A 16,843-nucleotide genomic window follows, 5' to 3' on the forward strand; every position below is an offset into this window, starting at 1 on the left:
AAGGTAGCTCCTCTTACTGTATCTAGGGGAAGGTAGCTCCTCTTACTGTATCTATGGGAAGGTAGCTCCTCTTACTGTATCTAGGGGAAGGTAGCTCCTCTTACTGCATCTAGTGGAAGGTAGCCCCTCTTACTGTATCTAGGGGAAGGTAGCTCCTCTTACTGCATCTAGTGGATGGTAGCTCCTCTTACTGTATCTAGGGGAATGTAGCTCCTCTTACTGTATCTATGAGAAGGTAGCTCCTCTTACTGTATCTATGGGAAGGTAGCTCCTCTTACTGCATCTAGTGGAAGGTAGCCCCTCTTACTGTATCTATGGGAAGGTAGCTCCTCTTACTGTATCTAGTGGAAGGTAGCTCCTCTTACTGTATCTATGGGAAGGTAGCTCCTCTTACTGTATCTAGTGGAAGGTAGCCCCTCTTACTGTATCTATGGGAAGGTAGCTCCTCTTACTGTATCTAGTGGAAGGTAGCTCCTCTTACTGTATCTATGGGAAGGTAGCTCCTCTTACTGTATCTATGGGAAGGTAGCTCCTCTTACTGCATCTAGTGGAAGGTAGCCCCTCTTACTGTATCTATGGGAAGGTAGCTCCTCTTACTGCATCTAGTGGAAGGTAGCTCCTTACTGTATCTATGGGAAGGTAGCTCCTCTTACTGGGGAAGGTAGCTCCTCTTACTGTATCTAGTGGAAGGTAGCTCCTCTTACTGTATCTATGGGAAGGTAGCTCCTCTTACTGTATCTATGGGAAGGTAGCTCCTCTTACTGTATCTAGGGAAGGTAGCTCCTCTTACTGCATCTAGTGGATGGTAGCTCCTCTTACTGTATCTAGGGAAGGGCTCCTCTTACTGATCTAGTGGATGGTAGCTCCTCTTACTGTATCTAGGGAATCTAGGGAAGGTAGCTCCTCTTACTGTATCTAGGGGAATGTAGCTCCTCTTACTGTATCTAGGGGAAGGTAGCTCCTCTTACTCTATTGAGGGGAAGGTAGCTCATCTTACTGTATATAGGGGAAGATAGCTCATCTTACTGTATCTAGGGGAAGGTAGCTCCTCTTACTGTATGTAGGGGAAGGTAGCTCCTCTTACCGTACCTAGGGGGAAGTTGCTCCTCTTACCGTACCTAGGGGGAAGTCGCTCCTCTTACTGTATCTAGGGGAAGGTAGCTCCTCTTACTGTATCTAGGGGATGGTAGCTCCTCTTACTGTATCTAGGGGAAGGTAGCTCCTCTTACTGTATCTAGGGGGAAGTTGCTCCTCACACTGTATCTTGGGGGAGGTAGCTCCTCTTACTGCATCTAGTGGATGGTAGCTCCTCTTACTGTATCTATGGGAAGGTAGCTCCTCTTACTGTATCTAGGGGAAGGTAGCTCCTCTTACTGTATCTAGGGAATGTAGCTCCTCTTACTGTATCTAGGGGAATGTAGCTCCTCTTACTGTATCTAGGGGAAGGTAGCTCCTCTTACTCTATTGAGGGGAAGGTAGCTCGTCTTACTGTATCTAGGGGAAGATAGCTCATCTTACTGTATCTAGGGGAAGGTAGCTCCTCTTACTGTATCTAGGGGAAGGTAGCTCCTCTTACTGTATGTAGGGGAAGGTAGCCCCTCTTACTGTATCTATGGTAAGGTAGCTCCTCTTACTGTATCTAGTGGAAGGTAGCTCCTCTTACTGTATATATGGGAAGGTAGCTCCTCTTACTGTATCTAAGGGAAGGTAGCTCCTCTTACTGTATCTAGGGAAGATAGCTCCTCTTACTGTATCTATGGGAAGGTAGCTCCTCTTACTGTATCTAGAGGAATGTAGCTCCTCTTACTGTATCTAGGGAAGGTAGCTCCTCTTACTGTATCTAGGGAATGTAGCTCCTCTTACTGTATCTATGGGAAGGTAGCTCATCTTACTGTATATAGGGAAGATAGCTCATCTTACTGTATCTAGGGAAGGTAGCTCCTCTTACTGTATGTAGGGAAGGTAGCTCCTCTTACTGTATCTATGTACCTAGGGGGAAGTCGCTCCTCTTACTGTATCTAGGGAAGGTAGCTCCTCTTACTGTATCTAGGGAAGGTAGCTCCTCTTACTCTATTGAGGGGAAGGTAGCTCGTCTTACTGTATCTAGGGGAAGATAGCTCATCTTACTGTATCTAGGGGAAGGTAGCTCCTCTTACTGTATCTAGGGGAAGGTAGCTCCTCTTACTGTATGTAGGGGAAGGTAGCCCCTCTTACTGTATCTATGGTAAGGTAGCTCCTCTTAATGTATCTAGTGGAAGGTAGCTCCTCTTACTGTATATATGGGAAGGTAGCTCCTCTTACTGTATCTAAGGGAAGGTAGCTCCTCTTACTGTATCTAGGGGAAGATAGCTCCTCTTACTGTATCTATGGGAAGGTAGCTCCTCTTACTGTATCTAGAGGAATGTAGCTCCTCTTACTGTATCTAGGGGAAGGTAGCTCCTCTTACTGTATCTAGGGGAATGTAGCTCCTCTTACTGTATCTATGGGAAGGTAGCTCATCTTACTGTATATAGGGGAAGATAGCTCATCTTACTGTATCTAGGGGAAGGTAGCTCCTCTTACTGTATGTAGGGGAAGGTAGCTCCTCTTACCGTACCTAGGGGGAAGTCGCTCCTCTTACTGTATCTAGGGGAAGGTAGCTCCTCTTACTGTATCTAGGGGAAGGTAGCTCCTCTTACTGTATCTAGGGGATGGTAGCTCCTCTTACTGTATCTAGGGGAAGGTAGCTCCTCTTACTGTATCTAGGGGAAGTAGCTCCTCACACTGTATCTTAGGGGAAGGTAGCTCCTCTTACTGTATCTAGTGGATGGTAGCTCCTCTTACTGTATCTAGGGGAAGGTAGCTCCTCTTACTGTATCTAGGGGGAAGTTGCTCCTCATACTGTATCTAGGGGGAGGTAGCTCCTCTTTCTGTTTCTAGGGGGAGGTAGCTCCTCTTACTGTATTTAGGGGAAAGTAGCTCATCTTACTGTATCTAGGGGAATGTAGCTCCTCTTACTGTATTTAGGGGAAGGTAGCTCCTCTTACTGTATCTATGGGAAGGTAGCTCCTCTTACTGTATCTAGGGGGAGATAGCTCTCACTGTAAAATCAGAAAGTGTGTGTGTGTGTGTGTGTGTGTGTGCGTGTGCTTTTCTAAAAGCTGTGTTTCTGTTTTTTATGCATGTCCTACCCGGTATTCGTTTTTTCATCCCTACCCTTCTGCATTTAACATGATGATGCTGATTTCTACACATTCGGCCTGTATATCTGTCTGTTGCATTTGTTTCTGATGTATTCATTCCCTTTTTGAAACGGCACGTGATGCATCACACTCCCACAGAATTGTTGGAAAGTAGTGCACCCAAAGGGAATAGGGTGCCATTTGGGATGCAAACTATCTGACCTTTCACTTTAATGAAATCATAATGTCAGCCAGGAGGGAGATGGTGATTTTGTCCCAAACAGCACCCTGTTCTCTTTATGGAACACTACTTTTGACCACGACCCTTAGCCTGCTGTGTACACACTGCTATCTCCTTCCCATCTTAAAGTCTAACTTATTTGATTATTTTTAGAATATTTCCTCAACATATTCATGTGATTCAGTTATGTGATAAGGATGATAAATGAGTGTCATATTATATTAGGTAATGCCTTTACGTTTTTGTGTGAGTCTGTGGTTCACAGAAATAGTATTTTGCTTCTTTTTTTCTGTTATTCATTTGCTCCCTCCCTACACATGTACTCCCTCCATCTGAATACAATTATCAGATGCCTTAGTCTGATTCGATTGTATGAAATAGGATTTCTGACATATTTTGTTAACGACTATTAGATTTGAGACAATATTGAATATTGTTCATCAGTTTTAACATAGTTGGTTCTCCTTTAATTGGAACAAGTCATGTCATTTAATTTTTCTCTTATTTCATTTGCATGTCTCGGTTCTTGTTGAAACCCCTCACCCCCTGGCAATGTCGTCACATGACTTCTTGCCATGACTTTTACTCCTCTTCCACATTTCGCCATGGTAACCATAACATCCCCCCCTCCCCCCACCCATCCCCCTGTCTCTCGTCCAACTCGCCTGAATAAAAGTACCCATGATGCACGGTGCCACCACCTCCACTGTTTCGTCGGCCTCGACCCCAGTCACCAATGTTCCTTTCGCAGAATCAGCCTCCTCCAATCAGGTTTGTCCCTTCATTTTGGGTTCTCTCTTTGGTTTCTATCTGTATGGTGTCAGGTCTTTGGCCATTAAAACTCCCATTTTTTATAATTTAATATACATACATACTGTATGTGTTTCACATTTCACTTTTTTCAGTCATGTTTTAATGTGACACACTGAAAGTAGATTTTTTGGGTGGATTCTGTTGCATTTGGGTCTAGTGTTAAGCCATCTGTGTCACTCTGTCTGTCAAATAAAATACATTTTTATTCGTCACATGCTTCAGAAACAGCAGGTGTAGACTAACAGTTAAATGCTTACTTACAGACCCTTCCCAAAAATACAGAGAATTTTTTTGTTACTGAAATAATAGAAAAGTAAAACACGTAATAATAGAATTAATAATAAATATACAATGAGTAACGATAACTTGGCTATATACACGGGGTACCAGCGCCAAGTCAATGTGCAGGGGTACGAGGTAATTGGGGTAGATATGTACATATAGGTAGGGTTAAAGTGACAGAAAATAAATAGTAGCAGCAGTGTATGTGAAAAAAGTTAGTGGAAAAAGGGTCAATGCACATAGTTAAATAGTTAACCAAATAGCTATCCGGACTAACTATTTAGCAGTCTTATGGTTTCGGTGTAGAAGCTGTTTAATGTCTTGTTGGTTCCAGACTTGGTGCATCAGTACCTCTTGTCATGCAGTAGCAGAGTGAACAGTCTAGGACTTGGCTGGAGTCTTTGACCATTTTTAAGGCCTTCCTCTGACACCGCTTGGTATAGATGACCTGGATTTCCTGTTGATGTTAGCCATGACCAGCATTTCAAAGCCCCATAGCACTCAGATGTGAGTGCTATGGGACGATAGTCATTTAGACAGGTTATCTTGGCATTCTTGGTCATAGGGAATATGATGGTCTGCTTGAAACATGTAGTTATTATAGACTGGGTCAGGGAGAGGATGAAAATGTCAGTGAAGACACTTGCCAGCTGGTCAGCGCATGCTCGGAGTACGCATCCCGGTAATCAGTCTGGCCCTGCGGCCTTGTGAATGTTAACCTGTTTAAAGGTCTTACTCACAGTGGCTACAGAGAGTGGGATCACACAGTCGTCCGGAACAGCTGGTGCGCTCATGCATGGTTCAGTGTGGCTTTCCTCGAAGCGTGCATTGAAGGCATTTAGCTCTTCTGGTAGGCTCATGCCACTGGGCAGCTCGCGTCTGTGTTTCCCTTTTGTAATCTGGGATAGTTTGCAAGCCCTGCCAAATCCAACAAGCGTCAGAGCTGGTGTCGTAGGATTCGATCTTAGTCCTATATTGATGCTTTGCCTATTCGATGGTTCATCAGGTAGAGTAAAGCGGTTTCTTATAAGCATCCAGAATATTGTCCCGCTCCTTGAACGCGGCAGCTCTAGCCTTTACCATGGCTTCTGGTTGGGACATGTACGTATGGTCACTGTGGGGACGACGTCGTCCATGTACATATTAATGAAGCCGGTGGTTAATGTGGTAATCTCCTCAATGCCATTAGATGAATCCTGGAACATATTCCAACCTGTGCTAGCAAAACAGTCCTGTAGCTTAGCATCCACTGCATCGGACCACTTCCGTATTAAGCAAGTCACTGTTTGAGGTTTTGCTTGTAAGCAGGAATCAGAAGGATAGAGTTATGGTCAGATTTTCCAAATGGAGGGGGCGAGGGAGAGCTTTGTATGCATTTATATGTGTGGAGTAAAGGTGATCTAAAGTTTTTGTCACGTGTAGTTGCACAGGTGACATGCTGGTAGAAATGAGGTAAAACGATTTAAGTTATTCCTGCATTAAAATCCCTGCAACTAGGAGCGTTGCTTCTGGATGAGCATTTTCTTGTTTGCTTATGGCCCTAAACAGCTCGTGGAGTGCGGTCTTAGTGCCAGCATCGGTTTGTGGTGGTAAATAGACAGCTACGAAAAATATAGATGAAAACTCTCTTGGTGAATAGTATGGTCTACAGCTTATCATGAGGTATTCTAACTCAAGCATGCAGAACCTCGAGACTTCCTAATATTAGAGCCAGCTGTTGTTAACAAAGAGACACACACCTCCCCCCATGAGCTTACCCAACTGCTGTTCTGTCCTGCCGATGCATAGAAAAACTATTGGATGTACAGTGCATTCGGAAAGTATTCAGACCCCGTGACATTTTCCAAAATGTGTTATGTTACTGCCTTATTCTAAATTGTATTCAACTGTTTTTTCCCCTCATCAATCTACACACAATAACCCATAATGACAAAGCAAAAACAGGTTTATATATATATATTTTTTTTTAATGAAAATATCACATTTACATAAGCACATTTGGCAGCGATTTACAGGCACACCTGTATTTGGGGAGTTTCTCCCATTCTTCTCTGCAGATCCTCTCAAGCTCTGTCAGGTTGGATGGGTTGCGTCGCTGCACAACTATTTTCAGGTCTCTCCAGAGATCTTCGATCTGGTTCAAGTCTGGGCTCTGGCTGGGCCACTCAAGGAAATTCAGAGACTTGTCCCGAAGCCACTCCTGCGTTGTCTTGGTTGTATGCTTAGGGTCATTGTCCCATTGGAAGGTAAACCTTTGCCCCAGTTTGAGGTACTGAGCGCTCTGGAGCAGGTTTTCATGCTGCCACCACCATGCTTCACCGTAGGGATGGTGCCAGGTTTCCTTCAGACGTGACGCTTGGCATTTAGGCCAAAGAGTTCCAGCTTGGTTTCATCAGACCAGAGAATCTTGTTTCTCATGGTCTGAGAGTCAACTCCAAGCAGGCTGTCATGTGCCTTTTACTGATGCGTGGCTTCCATCTAGCCGCTCTACCATATAGGCTTGATTAGTGGAGTGCTGCAGAGATGTTTGTCCTTCTGGAAGGTTATCCTCTCCACAGAGGAACTCTTGAGGTTTGTCAGAGACCATCAGATTCTTGGTCACCTCCCGGACCAAGGTCCTTCTTCCCCGATTGTTCTAGGAAGATTCTTGGTGATTACAAGCTTCTTCCATTTAAGTTTCAAATGTCAAAAAACCTGTTTTCGCTTTTTCATTATGGGTTATTGTGTGTAGATTGATGAGTAAAATATTGTATTTAATCCATTTTAGAATAAGGCTGTAATGTAACAAAATGTGGAAAAAGTCAAGGGGTCTGAATACGCACTGTATGTCAATCTGAAGTGTATGCAAATAGATTATACAAGTGGTTAGGCATTTTCAATTCTCAAATGCTTCTCAAAAAGACTAAAAGAGAAGTAGTCAATGTTTCCTCAACCAGGAAATACTATCATGCATGTTATTGATGTTTGTTCTGTGTGTACAGTTAAGGACAAGGTGTGCTGCTCTGTTTTGAGCCAGCAGCAGTTTTCTATTCATCCCACACATACTGTACCTCTCCCCATCTTCACAACAACTTTGTCAAAATGACTTGCCCATGATGACTGACCATCCATGTTACTCCTAGGAGTTCAGCTTCTTCTAATCAATGGTCACACGCTTTATGCACAACTCCAGCTGAGGTTTAGGTCTTAGAGAATGTTTTGAACCAAATACAATGCTTTTGGTTTCAGACAAGTTTATTGTTAAACACCCATTCTGACACTAACTGTCACTCCTTGTTAAGAGTCTCAATGAGCTCACTGCCTTTGGGTGCTGACATGTAGAGTAGGAATCATCAGCTTACATAGTCATTTTAGCTTCTTGTAAGACAAGTGGCAAATCATTTGTAAAAATAGAGAAGAGTAATGGCCCAAGGCAACTGCCCTGAGGAACACCGCACTGTACATATCTGATGTTAGAGAAGCTTCCATTGAAGAATATTCTCTGGGTTCTATTGGATAAGTAACTTTCCAACCATGTGATAGCAGGTGATGTAAAGCCATTTTCTATAATAACAAATTATGATCAATAACATCCAAGGCTGCACTGAAATCTAACAATACAGCTCCAACTATCATCTTATTATCAATTTATTTTAGCCAATCATCATTCATCTGAGTCAGTGCAGAGCAAGTTGATGCATTACAATACTGTACTACTTTTGGTGAAATGACATTATCCTTCTCTCCAGTTGTTTTCTAGGTTTCATTTCTCCTCTTCCCCTCTCCCCCTTTCTCTCTCTCCTCTCTCTCTCCCCCTTTTTCTCTCTGTCTCTCTCTCATCTCCTCCAGTAGACCCTTCAGAGGTTCTGAGTGCCGACCCAGTGGACCTTCAGTGCGTCCCCATGGAAGCCCACTTCTGCCCTCTCCCCAAACTCCTGATGGCTGCTCCGGTGGCGCTGAACCCAGTAACCCTCCCGTGAAATCCCAGTTAAAGCACCCAACAACACCATCAAACCCTTAGTCATCCCCAACCAACCAACCAACCCTGCCCCCAAAATACCACAGTCAACTATTTGAATGCAACAAACATGTGCCTAACCTACAGTGCACCCCAAGTGAGAGGTAGTGTTATCCTCATTAAGGAGGTATTCACATAATAAAAAAGTTGACTTGGTTTTATTGACATTTATCACAGGCAATACTAAAGCTTGGACCCATTACTGTTGATGTAAAGCCAGCCCAGACTGATGCACATTGACTTGAAGGAGCAGACTGAAGGAGAGGCTCCCCAGTTCTTACAGCCATACAAACCCACACCTTTAACACACAAATACACATACACGATAAAAACAGCAAATCCTCTTGGAGACTAAGCTGAGGATATGAGGCGTAAGGTCGTATAATCTTACACAGCTGACTGTTCCCTCAAAGTCAGACAGTCTGGAAAGAAAATGAGTGACAAGTCAGACAAGAAGAAATAAGTAGTCTGCAGAGCTTGGATCATTCTAGAAGTAGTCTGCAGAGCTTGGATCATTCTAGAAGTAGTCTGCAGAGCTTGGATCATTCTAGAAGTAGTCTGCAGAGGTTGGATCATTTTAGAAGTAGTCTGCAGAGGTTGGATCATTTTAGAAGTACTCTGCAGAGGTTGGATCCTGTAGATCATTCTAGAATGCATGTCGTTTTCTTCATCTTTTCTTTTTCACTTCAAAGAAATGTGTTGCGTCTCATTTAATGTTTACAGTACGTTTCAAGACGGCTGAAGCTTAAAAGCAGTGTGTTATTATGTTATTAGTTCAGAGAGGCTAAGCTCCTATGGTCCAATTCAAAAATCTCACCCAAGGTCTCATATATGATGTTCATTTGTCTGTGCCTTTTGAGTTCCCAGCTATGTAGGAGATTTGATGTCTTATCCCAAAACAACTGAAGTCAATGACTTAAAACCCAATAGCCTTGATCTCAGACAAAGTATAGACAAGTGTTTCTATTGACACACAAGTCTATAGCTCCTCCTGTGTATATATTGCCTGTCGAAAGGTCTCTCTGTTCAGGACTAGGTCCTGTGACAAGCTCTCTTCATGAGATGATTTTTGGGTCGTTACACGAATAGAGTGCCTTTCAATTGAACTGTTAGATCATGTACATCGATGTTCTAACTAGTCTCGTCAATCCCAGACCTAGGGCAACAGCACTGGGAATCATGAAAAAGGAAATTATCCTCTTCAGACAGACCAATCACAATTTTGGGTAGGCGGGACTTAGAATGCAGGCAGGAATTGTGAAGAACTCTTACCATGGCCTGTAGAGCCAGACATGCCAGAACTTTGCAATTTGAAACCAAAGTTTGCAGGCAAAACCTTTGCAGTGGTTTTAGTGAAGGTAATTGATGCAAACTAGCCACTTGTGAAATACACTCATTAAAATAACCTCTGTGAGCTCCAACTTGTTAGCTACTATTTTGGGCAACAAGCGAATAAGGCAGTGACGTAAGAAAGAAGGAAATCCCAACTCCACCCTTTACTCTATGTCAAATGGACTTTGTCTTAGTACAGACGTGAAGGCTGGAAGACTGGTGCGTTGTGGGAGGCAACCCATCTGTCTAGAGAGACTATGCTTTAACTTAACAAAACCATTTTCATTCAAATAAGTTATTTGTTTTCTCTAAAAATCCACATTTTGCCATGTCCCATGTCTTGTTTGTCCAACTTCTAGGAAGATTTTAACTCACTTAACTCCAAGTTTTTCAGATGTTTTCATGGTCATTTCTGAAGATGTTTTACTTATTTAATGTAATTCCCCCTCTGACATCATTGAACGTCTGTGCACGCATGATAGAACAGCAATGTACTGCTATTTTATTTTACCACGATGCCGGATGCTCCTCTCCTCCGTTTAATCAACAAAACAAAAACAATATCACCTTTGCTCGGGCCGAAGAATGGCGCTGTTATTCCCTTGTGTGGATTTCAACTTTAAACCTCTTGAGATGGGAAAACATGTTTGTTATGAATTTTAACATGTGCTCCTCATGACAGAATGTTACAATTAAGTGAAAGCGTTATTTTTGACAAAATTACACTTCCCAAAAGGTCATCTATTCGTGGAAGGGACACATTATTGAAACCAAAAATGAAATTCAATGGCGAAATCTGTAATAATACTTATGAATATTTCTTGAACTTTCTGGAACCACTGCAGAGGCTGCATCAGGGGAGTTGCTTTGCTTGTCTGAAAGGTCTAGCATGCTTACCTGTGTGCCAATGATTCTGTAATGGAGGTTTGTCTGTGCCAATCATTGGTGTATACTGTATCCCGAATAGAATTCCCTTACTGTTGTCGGATTGATATCTGAGTGGATGTTTCCCCTTCAATGAGCCGTCCCTTTCCCTGTCAGGGGTCAACTGATATTTGCAGATATTTTTTGGGGTCAATCTCCTGCATTCATAGTAGTATGTTTAAGTAAGTGGTATACATTTTTCTATATGTTGTGTTAAGAATATTTTAATGGAATGGATTTGACAAAAAAAAAAGTGGTTCTGCAGGGAGTATATTGAGTAAGCTTGAAATTGTTCTGTCTGTAAAACATGTATTTGATCATAGTCACTGTGTCCTTACTTTCAATCATCAGCAGACTTTAAATGCTACAAATATAGTGACCTGGTGGGACAGTACCGACCTAAGTAGAGGAAATAGAAGGAGATAGTGAGACACTGAAAGAGAAACTGACCCGTTCTGGAGTCAAGTATTTGGTCTTAAAATGGTATCCAGAATTATTACAAAATGGAGCAGAATTGCTATGAAAATGGACAGAGACAATACATTAGCTGATATGTTTAGGTGAGTTTTAATGTGCCTCTCACTCGTTTTCAAGTCTTCTGAAACCAATCACTGTCCATACACTGTAATAACTGACTTTTCAGTCTTTTCAAAACAGATGATACGTTGACTAGCACTGCCTGTCTGGCGCCATTGATCTGTCGTGTCTCTGTAGTTTCTTCTTTGAAACAGCTGTGCTGTCTCATCTTTTGATGAGATAAAAAAAGTAATCAGCCTGAGTGGGTGGCGTGTTTAAATGTTTTAATTAATGACACTGAATCACTGAGTTGGACGTGGAAATGTTGAGACGTTTTCCACATCTTGGGGGAAATGGATATTGACAGGAAGCTATTCATGTTTAAGTCATGTCATTTACGTGGTGAATGTATCTAATAGCCTCGAGCGGCATGTTGAAATGTAATGATTCATTATATAGGCTATTTCTATTAAGAGGTCAAATGCAAACCACGTTAAGAAAACATACTGTGTTAAGAAATGTTTTAAGTATGTGTGTGTATTGTTATATAGGTTTATGTTTAAATGTTTGTGAGTGTGAGTACTTTCTGAAATATCTTTGGACAAGTGTGGTCCCTGCATTTTCCTCCTTTCTTTGATGCATTCAGATGCATATTAGAAATGGTCCTCTCTTAATCAATGAAATTGATATTAGAATGTCTAGACATATTCATTTTGTCTAAATTGTATAGCTTTGAAGGACTTGCGTTGCCCAGCCAAGATGAAAATCTATCTTCTCTCTCTCCCCCCCCTCTCTATGTCACATCATTATGCCTTCTCCAACTGCTATCCAGCTGGTAATAACAAAATACTTGATTTAAGAAAAAGAAAATGTGCCTCGTGGGGGGGGCGTTAGCATTTTAAGTAAACTTACATGTTTAAGAGGTGTGTTTTCCTTGTACAAGAGCATAGTTAACTAGAGTAATTGTAGTGTTGTTGGTACAAATATATTATTCTTTCTTTCTTCATCCTTTACCATTATGTTCCAAAGTTTCTCCCTCTCTAAATGGTACTTGATCGAATTTCCGTCACATTTTTAGTCTTTATTCCTAAATCACAATATCAAAGATGTGACTATTTATGGACAGAACTGTTAGTGGTATTTTCACCCATTTAGATTTGTTTTTATTGTTTATTCGACATTTGAAAAAAGTCATAGCATGAAAATAAGATAATCTTCATTGATATTTAATTAATAGTTTGTGTAGTTTCCATTTAAGAAAAACTAAAAATAGAAATTATATAAAAAAATATATACATTTGTATCTATACAATGATAGATTCATTGTTACTTATTAATAGTACGTCGTTGTTGTTGCTGTGGCAACAGAACGACAACATGGCTACCTTTGTCAATCTGAATTGTGAATTTTTTCACATATGAATTGAAATAATGTACAACATTAACTTATTCAGAAAGGGAATGTCTAGTTAGATTGTCTTGGATTGCAAGATGATTGAATATTTTGTAAGAAAAAGTCAAGTTAAATCCTTAATGTCCAAAGGTCCTCTGGGGAGATCAGGTGTTTTGTTTGTTTATCTTTTGGGTTTGATTCGTTTTTATTTCTGTATTTTGTTTTTTTGGAGAGTAAGAACGCATCTCAGCTTTTAAAATGATCACCTTAAATACCAGGAGGGTAAAGAGACTTTGGGACTGGATACAAGATTTAAATAATTCTGCTAAATTGAGTCATTATAGACTTATGACCTGATTTGATTTGCTGTTTTTGATCACCACATTACATTGGAGTTGAACTGGCCCATACATGCTGTACAGAATTTGCTATGCGTCGTCTCTATGCATTGTATTGCCAACAATTTTCACCTAGGCTCATAGGCTTATACTATAGGCCTTCTGTCCACCTGGACAGGGAGTGCTGATGTCACCGAGCTCTTGGATTGGTCCTCAGTATGAAGTCTCTTTCCCCCTGTGGCCTGCCCAGCTGTGCTGGGAGATGTTGATGCTCGCTGGAGCTTTAAGGGATCCAACCGGTGTACGAATGTGTGATATTCACCTCGTTTGCACTTATGTACATAAGTAAGTCAAAATATTCTGAATTTATTTTGAATAAATATAGAGAAAAGAACTGATAAAAAAAATCTAATTTACTGTATTGTTAAGAAATACAGATAAACAATTATCATTTTAATACAGTGTAACAAAAGAGAGTTGTTTTTGAGGGATGTGTCTTTGGTTTTGTTATATATGTGCCCTGCTCCTATCAAAACATGATGGTGCCTCTGTTAAGAGAAAACATAATGTGTCAAAAAGAAGCTTTGTAGTTTGCCATACTTTATAGAAGCACATTTAGAAGTCCAGCTATGTCTGATCCTGAACCAGTTTAGTTATATATATATATATATATATATATATATATTTAGTTTGAACTATATGCATTTAGTTAGAACTAATAGAACTATATGCATATAGTTAGAACTTATAGAACTATATGCATATAGTTAGAACTAATAGAACTATATGCATATAGTTAGAACTAATAGAATTATATGCATATAGTTAGAACTAATAGAACTATATGCATATAGTTAGAACTAATAGAACTATATGCATATAGTTAGAACTAATAGAATTATATGCATATAGTTAGAACTAATAGAACTATATGCATATAGTTAGAACTAATAGAATTATATGCATATAGTTAGAACTAATAGAACTATATGCATATAGTTAGAACTAATAGAATTATATGCATATAGTTAGAACTAATAGAATTATATGCATATAGTTAGAACTTATAGAACTATATGCATATAGTTAGAACTTATAGAACTATATGCATATAGTTAGAACTTATAGAACTATATGCATATAGTTAGAACTTATAGAACTATATGCATATAGTTAGAACTTATAGAACTATATGCATATTCCCTTTAGTAAACAAATTAATGATATTTACATTTCCATCAGGTGTTCTCCTGTTTGATGACACAGTAAATCAGAATGGTAGTTTACATAAAACTAGGGTTGCAAAGCTACCGGTAATTTAACAAAGTTACTGGAATCTTCTGTATTTTTTGGTAATTAACAGGTAATATATGGCAATCTATGATAACTTTGGTCATTTATACTTGAATACATTTTTAAAAACGTATTCATATATAGTTTTCATATTGTCCATTAGTTTCTAGCAGATATGATTCAAGAGAACATTTATTCAATTAGAATGTAATCAACAATGGCATTATTTTCAATTAACTCTGCAATGCTTCTAACTATTGACTAAACTGACACCAGTTTAGGTACACAACATTTACAACAAAGACATATTGACATAGTCTTGTAAAATAATTAAAAGTGTGTAAAAAAATATAGAAAGGATATTTCATGCTTAAAGCCTCGTATTAAACCCCAGTGGTATTCACTAAGTTGATGGTTTATATTTAGAAAAATGTTTTACAACTTTGCCATTGTATTTTTTTAAATATTAAAATCTTCTTATTTGATTGTTATATATTTGACATGTGATAAGGCCACACAGAGGGCGAGAGATCATAACAGACACCTGTGGTCATCTGAAGTACCCAGAAGGGCCACTAGATGTTTTTTGATAGGCACTTGAAATTTACCAATTTCAGGTAGTTTACTGGTAAACTTTGAAATTGTAATGTAATAAACCCTTCCTTTGCAACCCTATATAAAACTAGATTGGTTTCAAGATCAAACTGTGTTAGGATTTTCTACACTATCAGTCCCATCATTCTGCATGCAAGTCGATGTGCAGAAGAACCTGTGAATTTGGTGGTCCACCTGCTGTCTGTCTAGGAAATGACATCCGCTGACAGTCGGAAAATAATGGATGTCAGGTGTGCGCAAAAACAGGAAATAATTTTCTACTCGTGTGTATTTGGTTTGTGAGAAGGGATTTTTCTTTACTCATTGTCATTATCCAAAAAACAATCAATCTGAATTCTCCACAGGATTTTAGTCAGATCTGGATTAAAAAAAACTGGTTTTACTACAATCCCACACACTTGCGAAACAAACATCCCTGACGAAAACTTCTGTTCATGCGAACTTGTACATTTAATGCTCTTCAATTGCTTTGGAAGCCAATCATTTTGTTGCCATGGCACTTGTCCTAGAGGTGGTGGAGGGACTGGGTCTCAGTGGATTGGTCCAAGGCCTTTCCACTGTAAACAGAGGAGAGGACAACCTTCCTGTAGACTGGGGATAAGACTGGGGGTCAAGGCTCCCAAACTTTTAACAACTGATTCAAAGATCAGTTTCATAATGTACATCTGTGCGTGTTGATGTGAAAGCAAAAATATAACATCTCATTCATGGCAAGTGACCACAGAATTTGTCCCTTTAATTTAAATAACTATTAGTTGCTTTGGGTGCTTTCTTGGATATTAGTTGCCTGTTTCTGCTTGCTTGGCAAGGCAAAGCCAAGGAGTGAACAAACTTGCACCCAGGTAAAATATTGGGTTTGTTTAAAAGCATTTCCATTGGAGAGAAGGCTGTCCATTATGCTCCTCTCTCCCCCACTCTAGGACAAAAGTGAAATTGACTGCTTTGATTCCTGGTATGAAAATGCTTCTCTTTCACTTTCTATTTAGCTTGTTGTGCTTGTACGTGCTAGAGAACTGTGCTACATGCCAATTATTTTTGCTATGTATAAATATATAGGTATACATACACATATGACTTATGTTATTTTTGTTTTACCTTTTAATAAAGCACTTAATTGGTGATCTATCTTTTTGGTCTGTGTGTGTTGTTGTTCTTCTTCATTCAGTTACATCTAGACATACTAAAATGGTAGGAACTAAAAGAAAACACTTCGGATCTTATGAGGAAATGATCAGAACGAAGTTGAGGACCCAATAGTTCATCTGACACAAGACCCAATTCAAACACTTTCCACCCTCTCAGGGCTGGGTGTCTCGGGCTCTATCAGATCCTCCTCTCCACCCTCTCAGGGCTGGGTGTCTCGGGCTCTATCAGATCCTCCTCTCCACCCTCTCAGGGCTGGGTGTCTCGGGCTCTATCAGATCCTCCTCTCCACCCTCTCAGGGCTGGGTGTCTCGGGCTCTATCAGATCCTCCTCTCCACCCTCTCAGGGCTGGGTGTCTCGGGCTCTATCAGATCCTCCTCTCCACCCTCTCAGGGCTGGGTGTCTCGGGCTCTATCAGATCCTCCTCTCCACCCTCTCAGGGCTGGGTGTCTCGGGCTCTATCAGATCCTCCTCTCCACCCTCTCAGGGCTGGGTGTCTCGGGCTCTATCAGATCCTCCTCTCCACCCTCTCAGGGCTGGGTGTCTCGGGCTCTATCAGATCCTCCTCTCCACCCTCTCAGGGCTGGGTGTCTCGGGCTCTATCAGATCCTCCTCTCCACCCTCTCAGGGCTGGGTGTCTCGGCTCTATCAGATCCTCCTCTCCACCCTCTCAGGGCTGGGTGTCTCGGGCTCTATCAGATCCTCCTCTCCACCCTCTCAGGGCTGATGTCTCAGGCTCTATCAGATCCTCCTCTCCACCCTCTCAGGGCTGGGTGTCTCGGGCTCTATCAGAT

At 40.8% G+C, this 16,843-nt stretch overlaps 1 protein-coding gene across 8 annotated transcripts in view; it reads left to right on the forward strand.

Moving 5' to 3' along the window:
- Positions 1 to 16,030, forward strand: part of mbnl3 (muscleblind-like splicing regulator 3) — an 89,832-nt gene extending 73,802 nt beyond the window's left edge. For 4 of the 8 annotated variants that reach the window (XM_042325925.1, XM_042325921.1, XM_042325920.1 and 1 more), the window contains 2 exons: positions 4,079 to 4,173; positions 8,226 to 16,030. In XM_042325925.1, the coding sequence (XP_042181859.1) occupies positions 4,079 to 4,173; positions 8,226 to 8,456 (326 nt within the window). In that variant the 3' untranslated portion in view covers positions 8,457 to 16,030. The remainder of the gene's footprint in view (positions 1 to 4,078; positions 4,174 to 8,225) is intronic. The other 4 variants (XM_042325923.1, XM_042325926.1, XM_042325924.1 and 1 more) reach the window with 2 other exon arrangements.
- Positions 16,031 to 16,843: the final 813 nt, after the last annotated feature.

The sequence above is a fragment of the Oncorhynchus tshawytscha genome, linkage group LG08 (assembly GCF_018296145.1).
Source record: "Oncorhynchus tshawytscha isolate Ot180627B linkage group LG08, Otsh_v2.0, whole genome shotgun sequence".
Lineage (NCBI taxonomy): Eukaryota > Metazoa > Chordata > Actinopteri > Salmoniformes > Salmonidae > Oncorhynchus > Oncorhynchus tshawytscha.